At 43.1% G+C, this 19768-nt stretch overlaps 1 protein-coding gene across 1 annotated transcript in view; it reads left to right on the top strand.

The window, feature by feature from the left end:
- Nucleotides 1–19768, top strand: part of Fras1 (Fraser extracellular matrix complex subunit 1) — a 400690-nt gene that overhangs the window by 289600 nt on the left and 91322 nt on the right. Inside the window, exons 33-39 of the mRNA XM_055594513.1 lie at nucleotides 2717–2831; nucleotides 4583–4720; nucleotides 6852–6884; nucleotides 10396–10527; nucleotides 11587–11712; nucleotides 13892–14139; nucleotides 19503–19651. Of these exons, the coding sequence (XP_055450488.1) occupies nucleotides 2717–2831; nucleotides 4583–4720; nucleotides 6852–6884; nucleotides 10396–10527; nucleotides 11587–11712; nucleotides 13892–14139; nucleotides 19503–19651 (941 nt within the window). The remainder of the gene's footprint in view (nucleotides 1–2716; nucleotides 2832–4582; nucleotides 4721–6851; nucleotides 6885–10395; nucleotides 10528–11586; nucleotides 11713–13891; nucleotides 14140–19502; nucleotides 19652–19768) is intronic.

The raw sequence follows: 19768 nt of genomic DNA, 5'->3' as shown, positions 1-19768 counted from the left end.
TAATTCAGTGAGTCTGGTTGTAGAACCAAGGATCTGCATTTCACAGTAGCCAAGAGCTATGAGTTACCCACGTGTCCATCCTAAGCAAATTAACAAAATGTGATGTGACGTGTGTATGTGTCCGAGCACGTGCACGCACTCACGCAGTGCAAGATGATACAGCCATGTAATAGAAAGTAATCCTGTCATAAGGTACATCGTGGATTAACCTCCAAAACATTCAATGTGAAATAAATCAACCAAGCAGATATGGCTCCCTATGCACAGCAGTGTGGAGTAGTAGTCAGATTCTTAGGAAAGGAAAGCAGAGCAGTGCGGGGAGGAGAGGAAGGGAAAAAGGAAAAGCTGCCCAGTGGAAATAGAGTTTAGGTTTTTTAAGATGGCAGAGTTCTAGGGCTCTTTTATAGAACAACATGAATTAAATAGTTAGCAATTCTCTACACTTAGAAATGGTTAGGATAATTAGAAAGGTTACAAGCAATTGGAGACTGAGAGATTAAGAGACACAGCCAGTTAGAATCCAGGAAGACCCTGGTTCTAACACTACAACTGCGCCTTTCACTGAGGTCAAGGACGTGAGCAGGCATGGCGGCCTCAGTCTGGGATGAGTTTACAAAAGGCACTGGGAGCATACAGTAGAGCCAAGATCACTGTGAGAACCTGCCTTCCATAGTGCATGCTGTGGAAAGCCATGGCGGTGAGGAGCGAGACTCCATGTCCTGCTGGCACCCTGGCTGAAGCAGCCGGTAGGCAAGGGGAGAGCAGTGTGAAGCCATGGTGGGTGCCAGGGAGAGGCTGGCTCTGAGCAGAGTGGGGGCATGGTGGGGAGAAGGGTTTGGATTCTAGATGCAGTCAGAGGCGATGTGAGTGTGATGAAAACTATCATTCTTAATCTTTGCCCAGATGTAGTAACAAAAATGTCTTCTGTAATTATTTCCACAAAGCTTAATCTCCCACTTCTTAGTGTGTTTAATTGATGAATACTAACTAGCCCAAATAATTAAAATTGACTTCTTTGATATATCACAGCCTCAAAACTGCTTTAGAAAATTAAGTCTTCCAATTTTGTACATAATATCCATTCTTATTAGTAAAGACATGAGATCTTTAGGTTCCAAAATAGGTTATCTTGGCCAGAACCTGTTCCCCTTTTCAGGAGTCCTATGTCTATGACAATTATCTTTTTATCACTTTATTGTTTAGAAGCATGTGAATTTTCAGAAGTAGTCCATGGCACTTCGAGAATATTTGATTATGGCGGTTTTGACATTGGAAGGGGGCAAACTATACTGAACAGGGTGCTGCAGCTGTACTTCTTTTGTCCATGTGTCTGTACCCACATGGATGGTCTGTAAACATCTTTTATGGCACATATATTTTTAATTTGTTGTCCTTACTTGTTTTATGTTAGCATAGCAGGGTGTGGGAGACCAGCTGCCACTGGAAATTCTAATTTTCTTGCTCATTACATTCCATACCTGTGCAAGGGCCTGAAATGTGACTCTTTACTGTAGGGGATTGTCCTAACCTGCAGATGCTGCCTCTCCCCAGGACAGCTATGCCTTTGGGACAATTACAGGGCAAACTGCAGCCCTCAGCTTTTTATGGTTAAAAATAAAAATACCACACCCTCCCACTAGCAGGAGTGAACCCCCACTTAATCCTCTTCTAAATGGGGAAATTCCTTCTGAATGGAGCAGGGCTTGAAAGACATGCGAGCATGTCAGACTCTACCCCACCTTCAGGGTCAGTCAGGGGGAACATGCAGTGGGCAGGCTACTTTGTTCTGTTTTCAAACAGCACCTGTGACCCAAGCCCAGGCCCCAGGCTCACACCAGTGTTCCCTTTACTTCTTGACACACTGTGGTTTCATGGCAGCTGTCCTCAGCTTACTGTCACATGGGAGGTGAGAGCCTGACCCTCTCCTTGTGGGCTTTTGAGAGTGTGGATATGAGCGGGCAGATGGATGACGAAAGCTGCAGGCACATTGTCCAGTTAATATTGCTCCCCTTGTTCACGCCTCAGTTCCTGAAATGGTACAGTAGAAGGGAAGATAACAGAGACAATTTTCATGTGTTTTAATAAGCAAATGCTTCTGAATATAAGTGGTCTCTTTTGGTACTGGAGCTGGGCTCTTCTTTAACTCTTTGAAGCCAGAATGCCAAAGAGTTCCCATTAGTAAGGCTTAGGGCACAGGAGTGCTCTGAAGGACCTCTTGGGGCTAAGACTTGAACCTCTCAGCCTTGCCCTCCCGCTGGCATGCTGGAGTCACTCTCAGAAGAGCAGAGAGCATGAGCTGGCTCTGGAGAGTGGAATGGCCAGCCACTATATCTTATTTCCCAAAGTGTTCTACTGTAGGTTCCATTTGGGGAAGCTATCCTCATATTGGGGCACCGACAGTATGCTCTGACATAAACTTGAGGGCTGTGGAAGAGGACAGAGACAGAGTGTGAGGAAACCCACTCAGGCCTGGATTACCTGAAAAGTTTCTGAGCTGGCCACATTCATAGTGTGAGAGACCAGCTCTTTCATTTGAACTTTGGGGACGGCCTTGCCAAATGATACTAATTTAAAAGTCCAGAGCAAACTTGGTTTTCTTTCCTTAATATGATTTAGCTTTGCCTTTGGCTCTTGATTCCATCATGCTTCTGGGTTTTTGTTGTTGTTGTTTTGTTTGTTTGTTTTTTCCTACTTCTTATTTTTTCGTTTTGTCCAGGCTCGAGAAGATGGCCTAACTGTCATTCAGCCTCATTCCTTATCTTTTGTGAAATCAGGGAGTCCCAGTGGAAAGATTATATACAATATCACCTTACCTCTGCACCCAAATCAAGGTAAGATGCTCAGCGAAGTTGTTTTTGAGTGATGTTCTGGCTTTGCAATTCTGTACCAGCCCTAAAAATTGTGGGCTTCTGCCTGTTTCTACACACAGTGATATTTGTGGAGGGTTTAAGGAGGATCTGATATTCATGCTCTATGCTTATGTCCTCTGGTTTAAAAAAAAAAAACAAAAAGAGGAATGGGTTATATATTGGCATGGGCTCTGGACAGAGTTCTACCAGAGACATAGTGTTCCTCTCCTGCCCACCTACAGAACTAGACACACACAGGCATTGTCTGGAAAGGCCCTGAAGAGGTTTGGACAGGCAAACAGATCAAAATGATCAAGTGCTTTTGACTAAAGGTTCTGTCAAAGTCCAAAGGGGGATGAGCGGCACGTGCTCAATGCCTTCTTCCATTGGATAAGTCAATCTTCCCATGGGAAAACATGAAAACGTGTCACACCAGTTGGAGGCCAGGTGGAACCTGTCATCAGTCTCCAGCCTCTCATTCTCTTAATGCTGGGCTTAACTAATAGGCCTGTACCCACTCGAGGTCATAGGAAGACCAGCTCCCATAGTGGCAGCTCTCTCTCCCCTCAAGCAGGAAGCCTTTCTCATTACCACATCCCCAAGAAGAAAAAGAGTGTAATAATGAAACCCCATCGCCCTTGGATAGAAGGCATTATGTTGGAGCTAAAGGTTCTCCCATGGTGTGAGTTTTGAAGCTGGTCTAAGCTGCCTACCTCAGAAGGTGAGTTAGTTCAACCCCGAGACCCTCATAAGACAGGAGGGATGAGCACAGCATAGTTCCAAGCCTGCAAAGTTTCTAAACTGCAGCCATGAAAGCACTGATCACAAACGGAGTGGTAACTGTAAGCCCATATCTGTCTTAGGATAGACAGACTGTGCTCTGGTTGCTAGGGTCATCGCAGAAATGGAGGAGTGTCTGAAATTCAAAGGAAGTCCGGGTTGGCATTTGTTTGGCACCTCATCAGAAGATCATTGTGGGCTATGTCTTAGGGAGCTCTTGACCTTTGTATTGAAACTCATATGGAAGTTTCATAGCGACAGTAGTATCCGTTGTTCACTTATGGAAAATCATGTGCACTGAATTAATTAGTGGCAATGATTTGCACCTCACCATGCATAGTTTATGTCCCCTGAATCCCAGTGAAGACTATTTCCATCTCTTTCTCTTCTTGTTCTTTCTCTCTCTTGCTCTCTCTCTCTCATCTATCTATCTATCTATCTATCTATCTATCTATCTATCTATCTATCTATCATCTATCTATCTGTGTGTGCACATATATATGTATGTGTGCTCAGAGGTGTTCAGGGCTGCATGCACAGGTGCCCATGAAGGTCAGAGGTAGACATCAGCTGCCTTCCTCAATTGCTGTCCACCTTACTGGTGGACACCTGGGCGTTACTTAGGCTGGCTGGCCAGCAAGCGCCAGGGATTCTTCCTACTTCTCTCTCCCTACACTGTATTACAGGTGTGTGCTGTCATGGTCAGCTGTGGGTGCTGGGTGTTCGAGATTGGGTCCTCAAGCTCACATATCAAGCACGTCACTGGCTGAACCATCTCCTGGCTCCAGATCTGTCCATTGCTTGAGTAATTTGACAGCATCAGTGCAAGGACAACCCAGGAGTCAGTGCTCCTGAATGATAAAGACTCCCACTCACGAGCAAGGGAGCAAGGCCTGGCCATCCTGTCAACGAGAAGCTGCTGTCTTTGCTTATGTCAGTCTCTTCCTTCCCAGGTATCATTGAGCACAGAGACCAGCCTCACTCTCCCATCCAGTATTTCACTCAGGAAGATGTTAACCAGGGCCAGATCATGTATCGCCCTCCCGCTGCGGCTCCCCACCTCCAGGAGATCACGGCCTTCTCATTTGCTGGTAATGCTTTTTTCTCTGCCTCAAGGCACCCAAGTCTCTCTCAGTCCTCATGGCTGGTTCTCCATCTCTTCCCCCAAACCCGTGTACAGTTTGCTGACACTTACCCAAGATAACTTGGGGCTTCTCAGCGTATACGTGACTTGAGCTCAGATCTGTCCCTTATTTTTGCCATGAATTCACATGCATGGACATACTTTTAGCCTACTGTTACTGGCTCCAGTGTGTCAATTACTGGTTGAAGGGTGGAGGATACAGTAGAAAGCAAAAAGAGCCATTGACTCAGGACTGATTAGGGGCTAAGTGTAGAAACTATTAGGTAAATATGCACAATAATAAATACTTAGTTGCAGAGTGAGGTAAGGGCTCTGGGAAAAGGAGAAAGGCTCAGTGTAAAATTAAATCAAACATGGGACTGATGTAGACTGAGGATTTAAGAGGTGACTGTGGTGAAGTGGGATGGGTAGGGGCTAGCACAGCTAAAGATGCAGGCACACAGGGAGAACATTCCTGGAGGAAGACAATGTGCTACCCATGAGGCCTTGGGAAAAAGCTAACATAACATTCTGGGGGTTGCAAAAGAGGCTGTGGTATTTCTGTGATATGGAGTGTCTAGCAGAGCAGTCGGGGATGAGCCTGACGAGAGAGATGGGCCGAGCTTTATGTTCCACAGCAGCTTATAAAGATCTGGGTAACACGAAGAGACCAATGGAAGCTTGAAGCTGCAGGGGTGGTTTTCCTGAGGACTCATTCACCACAGTGACATGAGTGGACTTGGCAAGGAGGCCAGACTAGGAAGCCATGTCCACAGTGGAGTGCAGTACCCCGGGAAGAGCTCATGTAGGCGTGGAGGCTGCAGGCGAACTTCCAACATGAGATCTGTGATTTGACAGAGGAAAATCTTAAACGTTTTCTTTTGAAAGACTGAGTAGAAATTCCCAAGCGATTAATTAAAATGTTATGTTGGGGGGGAGGGAAGTTAAGACTAATCCTGAACAACAACAAAAAGAACTGAGTAGAAACGCAAACTGATGAAAATGTTGTGAATTTGTTAAAACTAGTGCGTACCTTCCACTGCAGAAGAGCCTCCGAGCTGCTGACCATCCCCTCCCCCTTGACCCAGAAGTCAGCACAGCTAGGGAGCGGCAGCTTCGATTCACCACCCTCAAGTTTTGTGCTTGGGGTGATTCTAAAAATCTTTGTGCCCGTATCTTATGATGTGTAAGGCGTATGGACTATATGACTTTATAAATAGATGATATTACTTTCACGTTGTGAATTTATTCAAGCAAAGCAGCTGGTGGTGATTTTTCTTAATAATTTGAATATGGGTTAAATAATTTTTTGGTTATGGTAAACACAAACTGGTATTTGTCATTATTTACTGTAAGTTCAATTGTCCAGAAAATGATTAACTCCACAATTATACTGAAAATCCCTGAAGCTGGGAAGAGGCCTCTTCCCTGATGGATACCCTTGGTATTTAGTAACTGGGTAACTAATAGCCCATGAAAGTAGTCCTGGTTCTCTAGCCCCTACTTTACAAGACCTACTTTACAGGAAACTTGGGCTATCCTGGGATTAGAGGGAAAGAAAACATGTCAGCTGTGGTTAAAGTATTTTCCAAGTCTACTACACTTGTCTTAGCTCCATGAGCCTCTTTGGAGAGAGCAGAGCATGCCCTGTCTAATCTGTGGGATAAATGCCACAGATAAATCTCTCCCAGTTATAGTGTGTAAATCAATGTCCCAGACGTCACTCACTTCTACAATGGAATTGGCTCCCCCACCCCCCTTGCTGAACACTGTCAGTATTATACATCACCCACATTCACCAGTTTGTAGGACTTTATGTACTGATAAAATAGGATCTGAATGAATGCATTATAAATCATCCTAAGTGCTGTGACACCAAATTATTCCAGTATGAATGTACTTTTTATACTTAAAACTAATGCTGGCATCATTAAATCCAACATTTCATGAGAAGAGGACCTCCTGATCACTCCTTAAACCACAACAGTTTACATTTAAACATTGTTTACCTCCATAATGTCCTCTCTGTATTTAGTGCCTTCTTCTCTCTCTGATCCCCAAATGTTTAATACACTGATTTTCCTCTCTTGCTCTTTTAGGTCTCCCAGAATCAGTGAAATTTTACTTCACAGGTAAAGACTTTAATCTCAGAAAGAAAAACTCTACTAAGAATGTCAAATGTTAATGTTATTTAAGCCTTAGTGGGGCTTGTCAATATTTGTTGCAAAGAGACAATAGTACAATAGCAGGTAAGAGCTTAAAGTTGGAGGGGGGTGTGTGTGGAGAGATGGCTCAGTGGTTAAGAGCCCTGCCTGCTCTTCCAGAGGACCTAGGTTCAATTCCCAGCACCTACATGGCAGCTCAGAACTGTCTGTAACTCCAATTTCATGAGATCTGACACCCTCACACAGACATACATTCAGGCAAAATAGCAATGCACATGAAATAAAAATAAATTGTTTTAAGAAATGGGATCTTAAAGTCAGGGTCCACAACCCGGAGTTCAGTCTGCTCTTGGGAGGTTTCCTACTACCTCTGTACCTGAATTCTTCGTCCATAACGGAAATCATCATCATCATCATCATCATCATCATTATCATCATCATCATCATCATCATCATCATATATGTCCAGCTTCCAGGGCAGTGGTTGGTATGTAAACATTCACCTGTTACATGCAGAGGATGTGTAGTGGTTACAAGAGATCTTGAATAGTGCCATCTATTAATGCCTTGCCTCTGGGGCCATAAATCTTTGGACCCAGAGTATGGACTGAATACGCTTGGAGAAGTTTCTGCGTTCTAGTTTTGCTGCATGCTTCAATACAAGCTGAGACAGCGCAGGGAAGGGCATCCTTGCTCAGTTTAGAATGAAGGTGGTTGACCTTTAAATCAGCTCTTTAACTGGGATTAACCATTTTGTTGAAATCAACCATCCTTGGATCTTGTTTATATTTAAACATTTTCATAAATATATTTCATGGGGGGGGGGTGAGAAATCTTGTTGGGACAAAAAAAAAAAAAAAGACTTTCCTCAGAATCCCCTGCATTTTGTTTTCTCTCTGAGGGGCAGTGTCAGCGCTTCATCACAGCTGCATGAATCCACAGTCAGCTCATTTCTATTGAATGACCTGCAGGTGATTCATGCAATCAGTACCAATGAGTGCCTTTTTTTTCTTTTTTAAGTCCACTTACCATAAATGTTGTCATAAGAGTTACCTTGTAGCATTCTAAAGATGGAGGCTTTTTTCAACATTTCCCAGCTAAGGATTCTGTTGCTCACGTCTATCCCTGATAAAGGACAGAGCAGTGTTTAATAAAAGTCCTGACATGCATTGTGGGATAGTCTGAGGCATAAGTGGGCAGGCCACAGAAAGCAAGGGAAGTAGCCTGCCTCCCTTTTAACTGGAAGGCTTGAGTAGGTGGAAGGTCAGCAGTTAACTTTCTCAGGATCTGGGATTATATGATCCTTGAGCTTTCATAAGGCTAAAAGAATGGACCTTGGGCTGACTTTAAACTATCTTGTTTTCAGCCTAAGATTCCTTTGTGAAGGTTGAGGGTGGGGAGGGTTGATGGGTAGGCTTCTGTGTTAAGAGAAATGCTTTTGGAATCTAGTAGGAAGGCAGCCCTCCTCTTTGAAAGGAGTTTTGTGATAGAGAGTTTTGAAATGGACAGATAATGAGCCCAGGTGATGGCCAGCCCAAGCCCTGACATTAACTCCCAGAATGAGGGTGAATAGCACCTTGTGGTTGAAGAGAAAGATGGTCTGTTCTCCTGACTTGACTGGATTTCTGATAGGCACAGGCCCTCTGCAGAGCAGTTCTAAGCAAGAAAACACATGTCAGGCAAACGGGGCCCACAGGAAACATTTAACCCAAATAAGCAGTGTGACTATTTCTCAGAGAAAGCAGAAACCCTTCTTAAGAGGGAGAGGATGTGCAAGTCTTAATATTTGTGTTGTCGATTTTTGCATTTGCTTTCAAAATGCTGCAACATCTGACATGATTTCTAATTATATAATTTTCACTGACAGATAGCTTTCCGCCTCTTAAGAGGCAAGGATGCGTTTGGTCACAGTAAACAGTTATGTGATGAAGCCAAAGCTCTTGCCGTGTCAGGCCTTTGTGGTCCTCCGCTATGTAAAGATGTTGAGGTCTCCCTGCTCTTTTTCTGCTTAAAAGTAAAACTAATGGAAGCAACAGTAAATATAACCGCAGTGTCTCAACTATTTCTTTTTTTTAAACACACAGATTTCTATTGTAGACCCTAGAAACCTCAAGAGAGTCCTGAGTCCCCTAAAATTAACAGAAAGTGCATGTTTGTCCACAAACCTTCAAAATTAAGAATCACCCAGTCTCTGTCTTTGATCAAAGAGGAGATTAAACATACATAAAGCAACAGTGGTGATTATTTTGACACTTTACTAAAATGACCATAGCCACAAAACCTTCATTTTCATGTAGATTTTTGTCCTCTGTCCTTCCAAGGAGCTCGTTGGGCCTTGTCTATGATAGACATGAAGATAGAAAATGAACCAAGTCTTGTAAATTCTCAATCATTTAGCTCTGTCTCCAGGACAAGACAGACCTAAAAACAACCCTAGTAAAACCATTGCTCCTGAGCCATGTTTTACATTGCTTAAGGGGTTAGATCCCTGCTGACTTACTGCCAAGTCCAGAAGAAAGTGAAAGAAACCTGTTCCCTGAAACCAAACAATCTGCAAGTGAAAAGTCATTTAAAATAGTCAACAGTGCCCTTGTTTTCTCTGTAGCCACGGTAGATGGCACACTGATGTTCAAGTATCTATTACTTCTGGGTTATGGTCATGTGCATAATGACAGGTTAAAAATGGATCTGCTTACTTGCACACACATGCTGTGAAACACTTAGAGAGTGTTTTCCGTCCTTCTAAAAACATAAAATATGAAACAAAGTCACTCTTAAAAAGGAGTTCCTAAAAAAAATTTTTTTTTTCTGGAATACTAGAAGAATTAGTTGATTCAAGGAACCTTTTCATAAATAAAAGTGTTTGCTGGTACCGCTTGAGAATACATATTTTTAAAGATTAATTTATGTTTATTATATATGAGTGCTCTGTCTTAATGCAAGCCAGAAGAGGGAATCAGATCCCATTACAGATGGTAGTGAGCTGTGTATGCTAGGAATTGAACTCAGGGCCTCTGGGAGAGTAGCCAGTGATTTAAATGTCTGAACCATCTCTCCAGGCCCTGAGAACACATATTTTTAACCATAGCAACTAGGAAGTTTCGACAGAACTGTTCAGCCATACCTGGTTATCTAGTGAGATGAAGGCCAGGCTGAGCTATGTAAGATCTTGCAGGAGGCTCTTTGGTTATTTTTCAAGTGCTTATTTTACATCACTTCCCACTAATACTCCTCAAAATCACCTTGTGAAAATACCTTCTTACAATAACTTTGCCTTTATGGACTTTCATGTGTTATTCATAGAAAAAGTTTTGGTAGAATTGGTCATAATTTTTGTTCTTTTCTATTTTTAAACATCTTTACCAAGTGTTAAGGCTAGAGATGACCAGGCAGTAAACTGATTTATATGTGTACCTGTGTGCTTCAATCTTGTGTGTGTGTATGTGTGTGTGTGTGTCTTTGTCTTCACTCCTGACAGTTTCTGATGGACAGCACACCAGTCCGGAGATGGCCCTCACCATTCACTTACTTCACTCTGATCAGCAACTGCCAGCATTTCAGCTCAGGGCTCCCCTGCTGGAGGTTAGCCCTGGAGGCCGCACCTCTTTAGGTAAGAACTGGGGGCCTAAAGAAGTGTGGCTTTGGGAAATGGATTGTATTGCAGCCGCAGTCCCGTGGAAACTTCCTGAAGTTGCCAAAATGCAGTGACCTCCTCTTCCAGAAGTGTGCTCATTCCCACCGACATCCATCCTCCTGTCCATTCTTATGCAAATCGAAGCAGTGGTGAGAGCAAGAGAGGAGGAAATGGGCCCTTCAGAGGCCGGCCTTGTGATGGAGTGCTATGCAGAATTTATTTCCCAGACTCCAAGAGTTTGATTTGTTATCCTTGCTACAACGTAGAGCAACAGAGCTGGGAAGAGAATTGAAGAACAGGTTTCAGTGACTGCTCCTGGCTTCTGTTTAGAAAGTGATGGGGAACACAGGTGACAGAACACAGTGACATTCAGGAGCTGGAAGGAACTGCAGCTGCTCATCTCATGCATGCTTTCATTTATTTCTAAATAGGTTTATTCTTTACAGTTTGTTTATTTATTCATTTTTTCACCAAGGGCATTTTATTAGCAAACAGCACACACTGTGATTTTTGTTAGGTGTCTCTGTAGATCCATATGTGGTTTCTACATGTGGGTTTTGTCCTGAAGTTGATTATGTAATTTCTGTAACTTGACCAAAAGTTATTTGTAATCAGTATTACAAATGTGCACATAGACAACAAGGAAAGTCATTTTTATTCTTGCCATTGCTTTTGTGATGGCCAGAGCCGCCATCATGAGACCTGGCTCCTTCAGCAGATGTAGGAAAATAAGAGAAGTAAGACGAAAAGCAAGACCAACTCTTGGGATAGCTCTGAAGGACACTGGTCAGGACAGGCCTGCCACTGGGCTTGTGTGCTTGCCTTCATTGGTATGGGAGAAAAGGATACCTACCCATAGGGGAACTTTTGAAAGAACCTACTCATGGCTGTTGGGTTGGCAGTAGCCATCTTCACTTATTTTGCATTTGTAATAAAGCCGTGCATTGTGATTATGGATCTCTGCAGCCTGGCCTGTGGCTTCAATCTATGCTCACAGCTATCGCTGCAGCTGGCCTCTCTTTCTCCTTCCTGCAGGCCTGCAGTTGGTAGCAAGAGATGCTGCGGTGGTGCCAGAAGAGCTCTTTTTTCAGCTTCAGGAGCCTCCCCGGCATGGCGCGCTCATCAAGTTCACAGCAGGGGCGTCAGGGCCCATGGCTGCAGGTAGCTGTGTTCTCTGTGCCTGGCCTGCTTGGGGGATTTTGTTTAAGTGACTCAAAAAAAAAAAAAAAAAGGTGAAATGCGCTAGGCTAGGGGGATAAGGGTAAAGACATTTTTTGGCCTCCACTTTAGACTTCTTCCTCTGCGACATGCCCTCCCGCCCCCACCTGCCCCAGCCAAGGTCCAAAATCCCGGAAGCTGCAGGTGAGATTGGCTGATGAGCTTCCGGTGCACTAGGCTTTCCGTGGAGGTTAATAGGTTCTCTTCATGTCATATGTGAATCTTTACGATATTTGTCCAAGACTGGTAATTTTAGCTCTGAGATGTTTCTTCATCCATTAAAAAAAGGACATAGTTTAAAACGTTACCTGAACTGTGTAACAGTGTCGCTGTGTAGCCAGTTTTCTAAATTGGTATCTGCTGGGCTTTCTTAGGTTATAAATATTACATCTTGGGGCTAAACAGTTGGCTCAGCAGTTAAGAGCACTTGCTGCCCTTTCTGAGGACCCAGGTTTGGCTCCCTTCACCCACAAGGTGGCTCACAGATGTCTGGAACTCCAGTTCCAGAACATCCAGTGCCCTGTCCTGACGTTCGAGGGTACCAGGCACACATGTGCACACCCAGATGTGCAGGCAAAACATTCAAAATAAAATAAATCTAAAAATAATGTTAAATACATGTTGACTTCTTGGGGAGGATAGAAAAGCACACAGCAAACCATAGAAATCTAGGTGTTTTATTTAAATAGTGAGCCTGTGTACATCAAAGTGAATATTCTTCCCTCTAAAATAGTTACCCGGAAATGCCATATCTTACTTCCCATATCTGTGCTTTCTCAGATCCCTGAAATGGCTTCCTTTTTAGAGATGAAGTAATGCATCCTTATGATTTTTTTGCATCGCAAAGGCAATTTTTTTTAGGGCAGTGAAAAAGGAAGCATTATAAGGCCAGCTTAGTGACATCCCAGGAGGAGTGTAAAGCCGCCATTTAACCTGCCCTTGTGTTTGGCGCATGGCGTCTGAGGGCGTTGGTGAAGAGTTGGTGAAGATGCTGTCTTTAGGTGCAGCATCTACCTGCGTTAGTGAAGCTCTGTACATAGGGCGTGGAAGGTAAACACGAAGACGAGAAAAGTCCTCAGTCTCAGAACAGGCGACTAATCATTAAAGCAAGGGCTCTGCAGAAGCTGTAACTGGAAAGAACACCCCAGCAGCAGACTGTTTCCAAGACTGTTTCCACAGCTGTGTTCTGTGGAATCATGATGGCCCATGACATGCTTCATTAACCAAAATAAATAAATAAATAAATATAATTCATGTCTCCAAAAACTTAGTACCCTGAGCTGTGCAATTTGCACTTTTAACATCAAGAAACAACTTTCATCACATGTCAGTGTTCAAAATGAGAGCCTTGTGCATGCTGGCCAGTCACTGAGGCCAGTCTCTGAGTTCTCAATTGTACTTTCACATCTTTAATTAAAAAATAAAACACTTAAATGCCCAACTTTAAATAATGCCTCTGATAGATCAGAGAGTCTCTTAAGTCTTCAAGAAATGTTCACTACCTTGCTTAGAAGACAAACAGTCAAGAAGAATATTAGCGCATTGTTTTTCTTGAACTGGGAGTGGTGAATGTTCTCCCAGAGCCCAGTTTTAGCTCAATGTGATTTAAAACCTCAAAAACCTAAACAAAAATGAAAAACAAAACAAAATGCATGGCCAGGTGGTGGTAGTTCATGCCAGCACTCATGAGGTAGAGACAGGTGGATTGCTGTGAGTTTGAGGCCAGCCTGGTCTACAGAGTGAGTTCCAGGACAGCCAAGACTACACAGAGAAACCCTGTCTCAAAAAAGCCAAACCAAACCAAACCAACAAACAAAACCCAACAACAACAACAAAATACACTAAGACTATCTCCCAAAGAAATTAGCTACCTTTTAAACAGCCCCTCACACTAAGGACTGTGGGAGAATGGGCCAAGCCACCTTTTCTGTAGGGCGCTATAGGCGATGTAGAGGGAATCCTCCATTGGATGGGAGGTTAGACTAATTAGCTTCTGAGTCCAGAGTTTATGACTCTGCCTGCACTTTGAAATCGGGAGAACAAAGGTGCTGTATGAATGAAAAACATGATTCCCAGAAGTCGCCGGCTTACGGTGGTTGGGGGTTTGTTTTGTTCTCGGAAGGTGATACTTTCACATATGATGAAGTTGAGAGAAATGCTCTACAGTACGTACACGATGGGTCCTCTGCCTGGGAGGACAGCATGGAGATCTCAGTCACAGACGGCCTGACAGTAACCACATCAGAAGTAAAAGTGGAGGTGTCCCTGTCAGAGAACCGAGGGCCTCGACTGGCCCCTGGCTCCTCCCTAAGCATGACTGTGGCCAGTCAACACACAGCCATAATCACCAGGTCACACCTTGCCTACGTGGTAAGTTCTGACATTTATGCTTTTGTTCTCTGCGCTTGTGGCTGGCTTGCCTGGGAAGCCTCACCATGCCTGGGTGTGTGAGGCAGCAGGTCTCTACTGTGTAAAAGGCTCTTTCCTCAGCCTCCCTGCTGCTCTGTTTGGAATTCCGTAGTAGTAAACAAGTGAAGGCCTATCTCTGATGAGGGCTGAGGACAAGGTTCGGTGGAGAAAGCACTTGCTGCATGAGTGTGAAGCCTGGAGTTCAGACCTACAGGACCTGTGAAAAGTCGTGTGTGTTAGTGTATAGGCAATTCAGCGGGCTTGCCCTCCAGGACCTAACAATTGCTTAGGTTAAGACTTCCCGCTGCAATCAGGCAAGACAGGTGTTTGCTGCACAAGGCCCCGCCAGCCTCCATCTCTGTTCCTGATGTTCTCTCTCCCTCTTTCTGTCCTAGGAGATCCCTTTCTCTCCCTCTCTGCCCTCATGGCTTGCTTGCTGCTTCTACCCTTTCCCAGGTCCTCACTCCTCTCCTATCCCCTACTTAACCGCGTTTATAGCAGATCTGTTGCATGGCATTATTCCTCAGGGCACACCTCGGCGTAGGCCTGCCATAGTAGCCCCTCACTGCATTGTATTTCCTAGCAGTGTGAGCACAGCAGCCAGCCTGTAACCTCCGCCCTAAGGATGGAGAAGAGGCCTCCTGAGGCAACTGGCTGGCTAGGTTAGCTGAATCAGCAAGATTGGTCCAGCAAGAAAACCTTGCCTCAGATGATCAAGAAAGACCCCAGACATGGTATCTGGGCTCCACATGCTTATGTACACACATGTGAACATACAGACAGGTGCATCTATGCCACAGACACACATACATACCAGAAGAAGAAGAGAAATTATGATGAACACATTGGGAGCCCCAAGGACACGTGACTGTCAAAAGGCAACCTTAAAAGCTCCAGGTCTTAAAAGCTCCAGATCCACTGTTTTGAGTACGGTAAGCTAGAGTTCTACTGGGGATTTTAGGAAAAAAAACAGTTGAGTAGAATTTGCCTGTTCAGTGATGAAGAGGTAATGGTTGACCCTGGCTTCCTAGGAGAAAGCAGGCTTTCGCCAGCTTTGTTCTTGTCCAGTCTAGACAGAATATGAGGCTCCCCCCCTTGGTGGTACCTCTCTGAGGATTTACTAGGCCAGACTATTGGCCTGCTGGCCATCTCCTACCTTAAGAGAAGAGTAGTTAAGGAGTTGGGGGGGGCTAAAGACAGTGGGGATTTCCCCCATGTCTGGCTCAAACTTGATGAAGTGATCTTGGTAATTAAACTCATCTACCTACTTTGATTCTGCATCTGGGGCAAAGGATAATGAGGCTCATTAATTTTCTTTTGCAGTTATATATGTTGTGAAGAGATAAATGCTGTCTATATAAACATAATAGTGATTAGTTGTTATGCTTTGAAAGGAAGGATAATTATATGAATGGTAATCATTCTTAGTATTGAATTTTTCCTTCATTGGCCTCAAAGTTACAGTGAACAGCCTGTCCCTACCCCTCATTTTTAAACACTTTATGGTTTACGTTACCCTTTTTCTGGGCTGAAGAATCTCACGATAAATCCCAGTTCCAAATGGTAGGTAATAGATAAAGCACTGGCTTTTCAATATTTGAAGATTGTTTTCCCCTTTGAATTTGTCTCTTCTTAACTGGTAAGAGACTCAATACCACTTGATTCCTCTTGTGGCTGCACTACAGTTTCAGCAAAGTTCCAGCTATTTTTAATTGGCAGATTATTTTTTATCATACGTTACGGTCTTTTGATCCTTTGAAAGTTATAAATTGGTAAAAACGTATGAATTCGGATTTAATCAATAGATCACCAGGCTTGAAAGGTGTTTGACAGACCAAAATAGCATTCCAAGAACGGTGCCTACCCGTTAACCACACACTATGAGCTGTGCTTCAAAATGGGAGCTCATCAGCATCTGAACGTATATCTTCAAAAATTGATTAAATATGAATTTACCCCCTCTTCTAGCCTGCTGAAAGCACAGCAAGGGTGCGTTCTCAAAGGGTTCATACAGCCTTCCTCTCAGTTGTACAGCACGGAATTTTTTTTTCCCGAAATACTGGAGATTTCAATAATGGAAAAGCCATCCAAAATGATGTTCATAAATGAACAGAGTACAAAGAAACAGGAACAGCTGAGTCTCTTCATAATTAGAACATGAGCACCAGGAAGAAGATGGGAAGAGAGGATAGTGGGATATACCAATGCAAGAGTGAAATTCTGCCTGGTTTATTCTTTAGTGCTATTTTAGTTTTCAAGTTTTGACGGGGCCTCAGACTAGGTATATAGCCAAGAATGAGCTTGCACATCTGTCACTTCCTGCTTCTACGTCCCAAGTGCTTGGATTGTGGGAGTTCACTGCCACACCTAATTATATGCAGTACTGGAGATCAGACTCAGGACTTCTTATGTGCTAGGCAAGCATTCTAGCAAAGGACACCCCCAAACACACAACAGCTTCCTTAGTGTGTATGGGGGAGGAAATGGAGGGGAAGTTATACAGTTTGAATTCATGGGTTTTTATTCAATCTTGCTGCTCTAGCTCTCGAGTGAAGGGCCATGGGCAACTGGTCTAAATCCTCTTCTAAATCCTCTTGCCTTGCTCTTCTTGTTTGTAATGCTCAAAGTGCAAGATTAATATTAAAACATGAATAGCATTTCTACATACCATCCAAACCTGAAATAATTCAAAAGACTGGCCTATTAATGTTATTATATATCGTGCATCTGGAGATCAATTTTAACAAAATATATGTAACTTCCAAGGGAATTGGAATTCCCTTGGAATTGATGCTATAACCAACTGTATAGAGAACCCAAATGAATTTCCTGATAAAGAAATAAAAGAAAAGGAGGTAAAAAGGAGGGTGGGAGCCAATCACAGTATCCTACACCTATGATCTCAGCATTTAGAATTCTCAGGAGGAGATTAAGGTGACCTGGGCAACATAAAACAAAACAAACAAACAAACAAATAAATAACTTGTCTTCAAAATATAAAAAGGAAAAAAAAGCAAAAGATTGGAGTCTAACTCAGTGTTATTTTTTTTACCCCAAAAATATACTTTCTGGTAATACAGCAAGCCATATTTTAAATTTCAAAATGGGATTGGCAGCACACGCCTTTGATCCCAGCACTCAGGAGGCAGAGGCAGGTGGATCTCTGAGTTCAAGGCCATCCTGGTCCTCAGAGCAAGTTCCAGAATAACGAGGGCTACACAGAGAAACCCTGTCCTGAAAAAGAAAATTAGTAACACTAAAGGAGAAGGAGAAACAAAATTAAGAGTGATAATAGGGTCCAAAGGCGAGATAAAAGAAGTGCATGTTTAATCATTTGTGTGCACGTTCCTGTGTGTTTGTGTGCGAGTGCACGTTTCTGTGAGTATGTGGAGACCAGAAGACAACATGGGTTATTGCTCTTATCGTTTGAAGCAGTGTCACTCACTCACCTAGGACTCCCCAAGTCTGCTAGGCTGACAGGATGTGCCTGTCTGCCTCCTCAGCACTGAGATTATAAGCATGTGCCAGAACTAACCTACTTTAACATGGGTTCTAAGGAGCAAGCTCCCGTCCTTATGCTTGCACATCAAGCGCTTCCTTGCCTAAGCGATCTTCCCAGACCTTAAATTAATACTATCTACTTCTCATGTCAAATGGTAGCTTCCTGGATATAAATACAGTGGGTTTATAATCACCATAGCTACATATTACATGTTAATATATTTAGAGTGAATAAGAAGAATAAAATGAAAACAGGAATTTATCTAAAATGAGCATGAAGGTGTTTGAACAGGGAAGTTACAGGAGATCAGGATCTGTTTTCTTATGCATTTTAATGAACTCACAATCTCTTAGCTGGTCTAAAATTTAGTGATTTTTTTTTTAATTATGACAAAAGTATTTTCAGAAGAAGAAAACAACAGCTGATTTCTTAATTTTAAACCCAGATTTTTTTTTTTTGAAAATTGAAGTATAATGAGATAATGAATGCCTCACACCAAATAAACATTTCTTTGCCAGATTTGCCGTGAGTCAGAAACTCTTTATTCTAATTAAGAGTCGGGTACCCTGTCCTGTGCTCTTGCACAGCTCAGCAGAGAATAGGTGGAGGTTTTCAGTAGTCTTTTGCAGATCTTTCTCAGTGAGAACCTACAGAAATAGTAGGCAGTAACTGTCTGAAACTTTCTATGTAACCTTTCTGTCTAATCTCCACATGTATAAAGGAGAAAACAGTAAGAGTATACATTTAGAAGAAATTTTCTGGAGTCTCGCTGCCTCCAGAAGTTTCTCTTCCTTCTGGGCTGGAAACATGTGAGCTGAAGCAATCCTGTGATCTCTCACTGCCAGCGGGCATGGGGGGACTTGGACAAGACAAAGACCCAGACCTTGCTTGCCTGCCCTACTCTATATCAGCTCATGCATCCTTTCCTGCCCCTTACCAGCTGCACAGTGTAGCCAGGAAAACTCGCATTTGACAGTAACATTCACAGTATTTGTTCTCATTGTTGTTGCAATAAAACAGAATGCCCCCTGTTTTCATTCAACTCTCCGAAAAGACAGATGACTCAGAAAAATTTTCCAAAAAGACATCTCCTGCCTCCGAGACATTTCCAGAAATGTTCATGAAGAGAGAGGAAATTGCTCATGAAGATATTCTGTTATTGTCAGTGCAGACAAACAGAAAGCTGATTTTATTTCTCAATAAACAATAGAGGAGAAGGAAATGTTCATTGTTAAAGATTAAGTGTCCTAGGGAGTGAGGCTCCATTGATTCAGTCTTCATAGAAGGAAATCCACAGGACCTCCTAGATTCTTTTGTTAATCCAAATTTTTGTCACATTGGTATTGCTTGAAGTGAATCATTGGCTAAGCAAATTCTGTTTCACGGAGTTTTGTCATTGTAGAGTGTATTATATACTATAATGGAATTTTGTGTGTTTCTAAAAGGCAAAGTGTTCTTAGAAACTGCAAGAGAAGCCTGCGCCTATGTTTATAGAATAGCGAGTTAGGGCTGGCTGTGTTCTCTTCTGTACATGTAATAAAAACAGACCCTTATGGCTGTTACAGAAACAATAAAACATCTCTGGTTTACATCCTCTGCCGTAAGTGCATTTTCCCATTGTTGCACTGAACTTTTCTTCCAAGGAGACATTATCCCAGAGGCATTTGAAGAGAGATAAATACTGGGCTTTTGTGGAGTTGGGGTGCTGTTGTTTTGTAACGGTGCACAAGTGCCTTTAGCAGAAAGGGGAGACCCCGTGAGTACAGAAGCATTGGTCTCTGTAAACCTGCATTCATGTCCTGACTCATATTTGCCTGATTAGGATGATTCTTCCCCTGACTCAGAGATCTGGATTCAGTTAAGTTCTCTACCCATGTATGGTGTGCTCTTAAAGACCTCAGGACCTGATGAGGAGGAGCTCTCAGAGGATTTCAATTTCACCATGGAGGACATCAACAATAAGAACATCAGGTGCGCAAAGCCTGTCAATTCTCTGAAAGGATCTTTAAGAACTGTATTACACTACGCTACATAAGCAACGGGCCGAACCTCCTCCAAAGAAAGTCTTGTTTCTGATCTCACTTTAAT

Source organism: Psammomys obesus, unplaced genomic scaffold (genome assembly GCF_907164565.1).
Source record: "Psammomys obesus unplaced genomic scaffold, mPsaObe1.curated_primary_1811, whole genome shotgun sequence".
Taxonomy (NCBI): domain Eukaryota; kingdom Metazoa; phylum Chordata; class Mammalia; order Rodentia; family Muridae; genus Psammomys; species Psammomys obesus.
The sequence above is the reverse complement of the archived record's forward strand: the minus strand, read 5'-3'. Positions and strand labels throughout refer to the sequence as shown.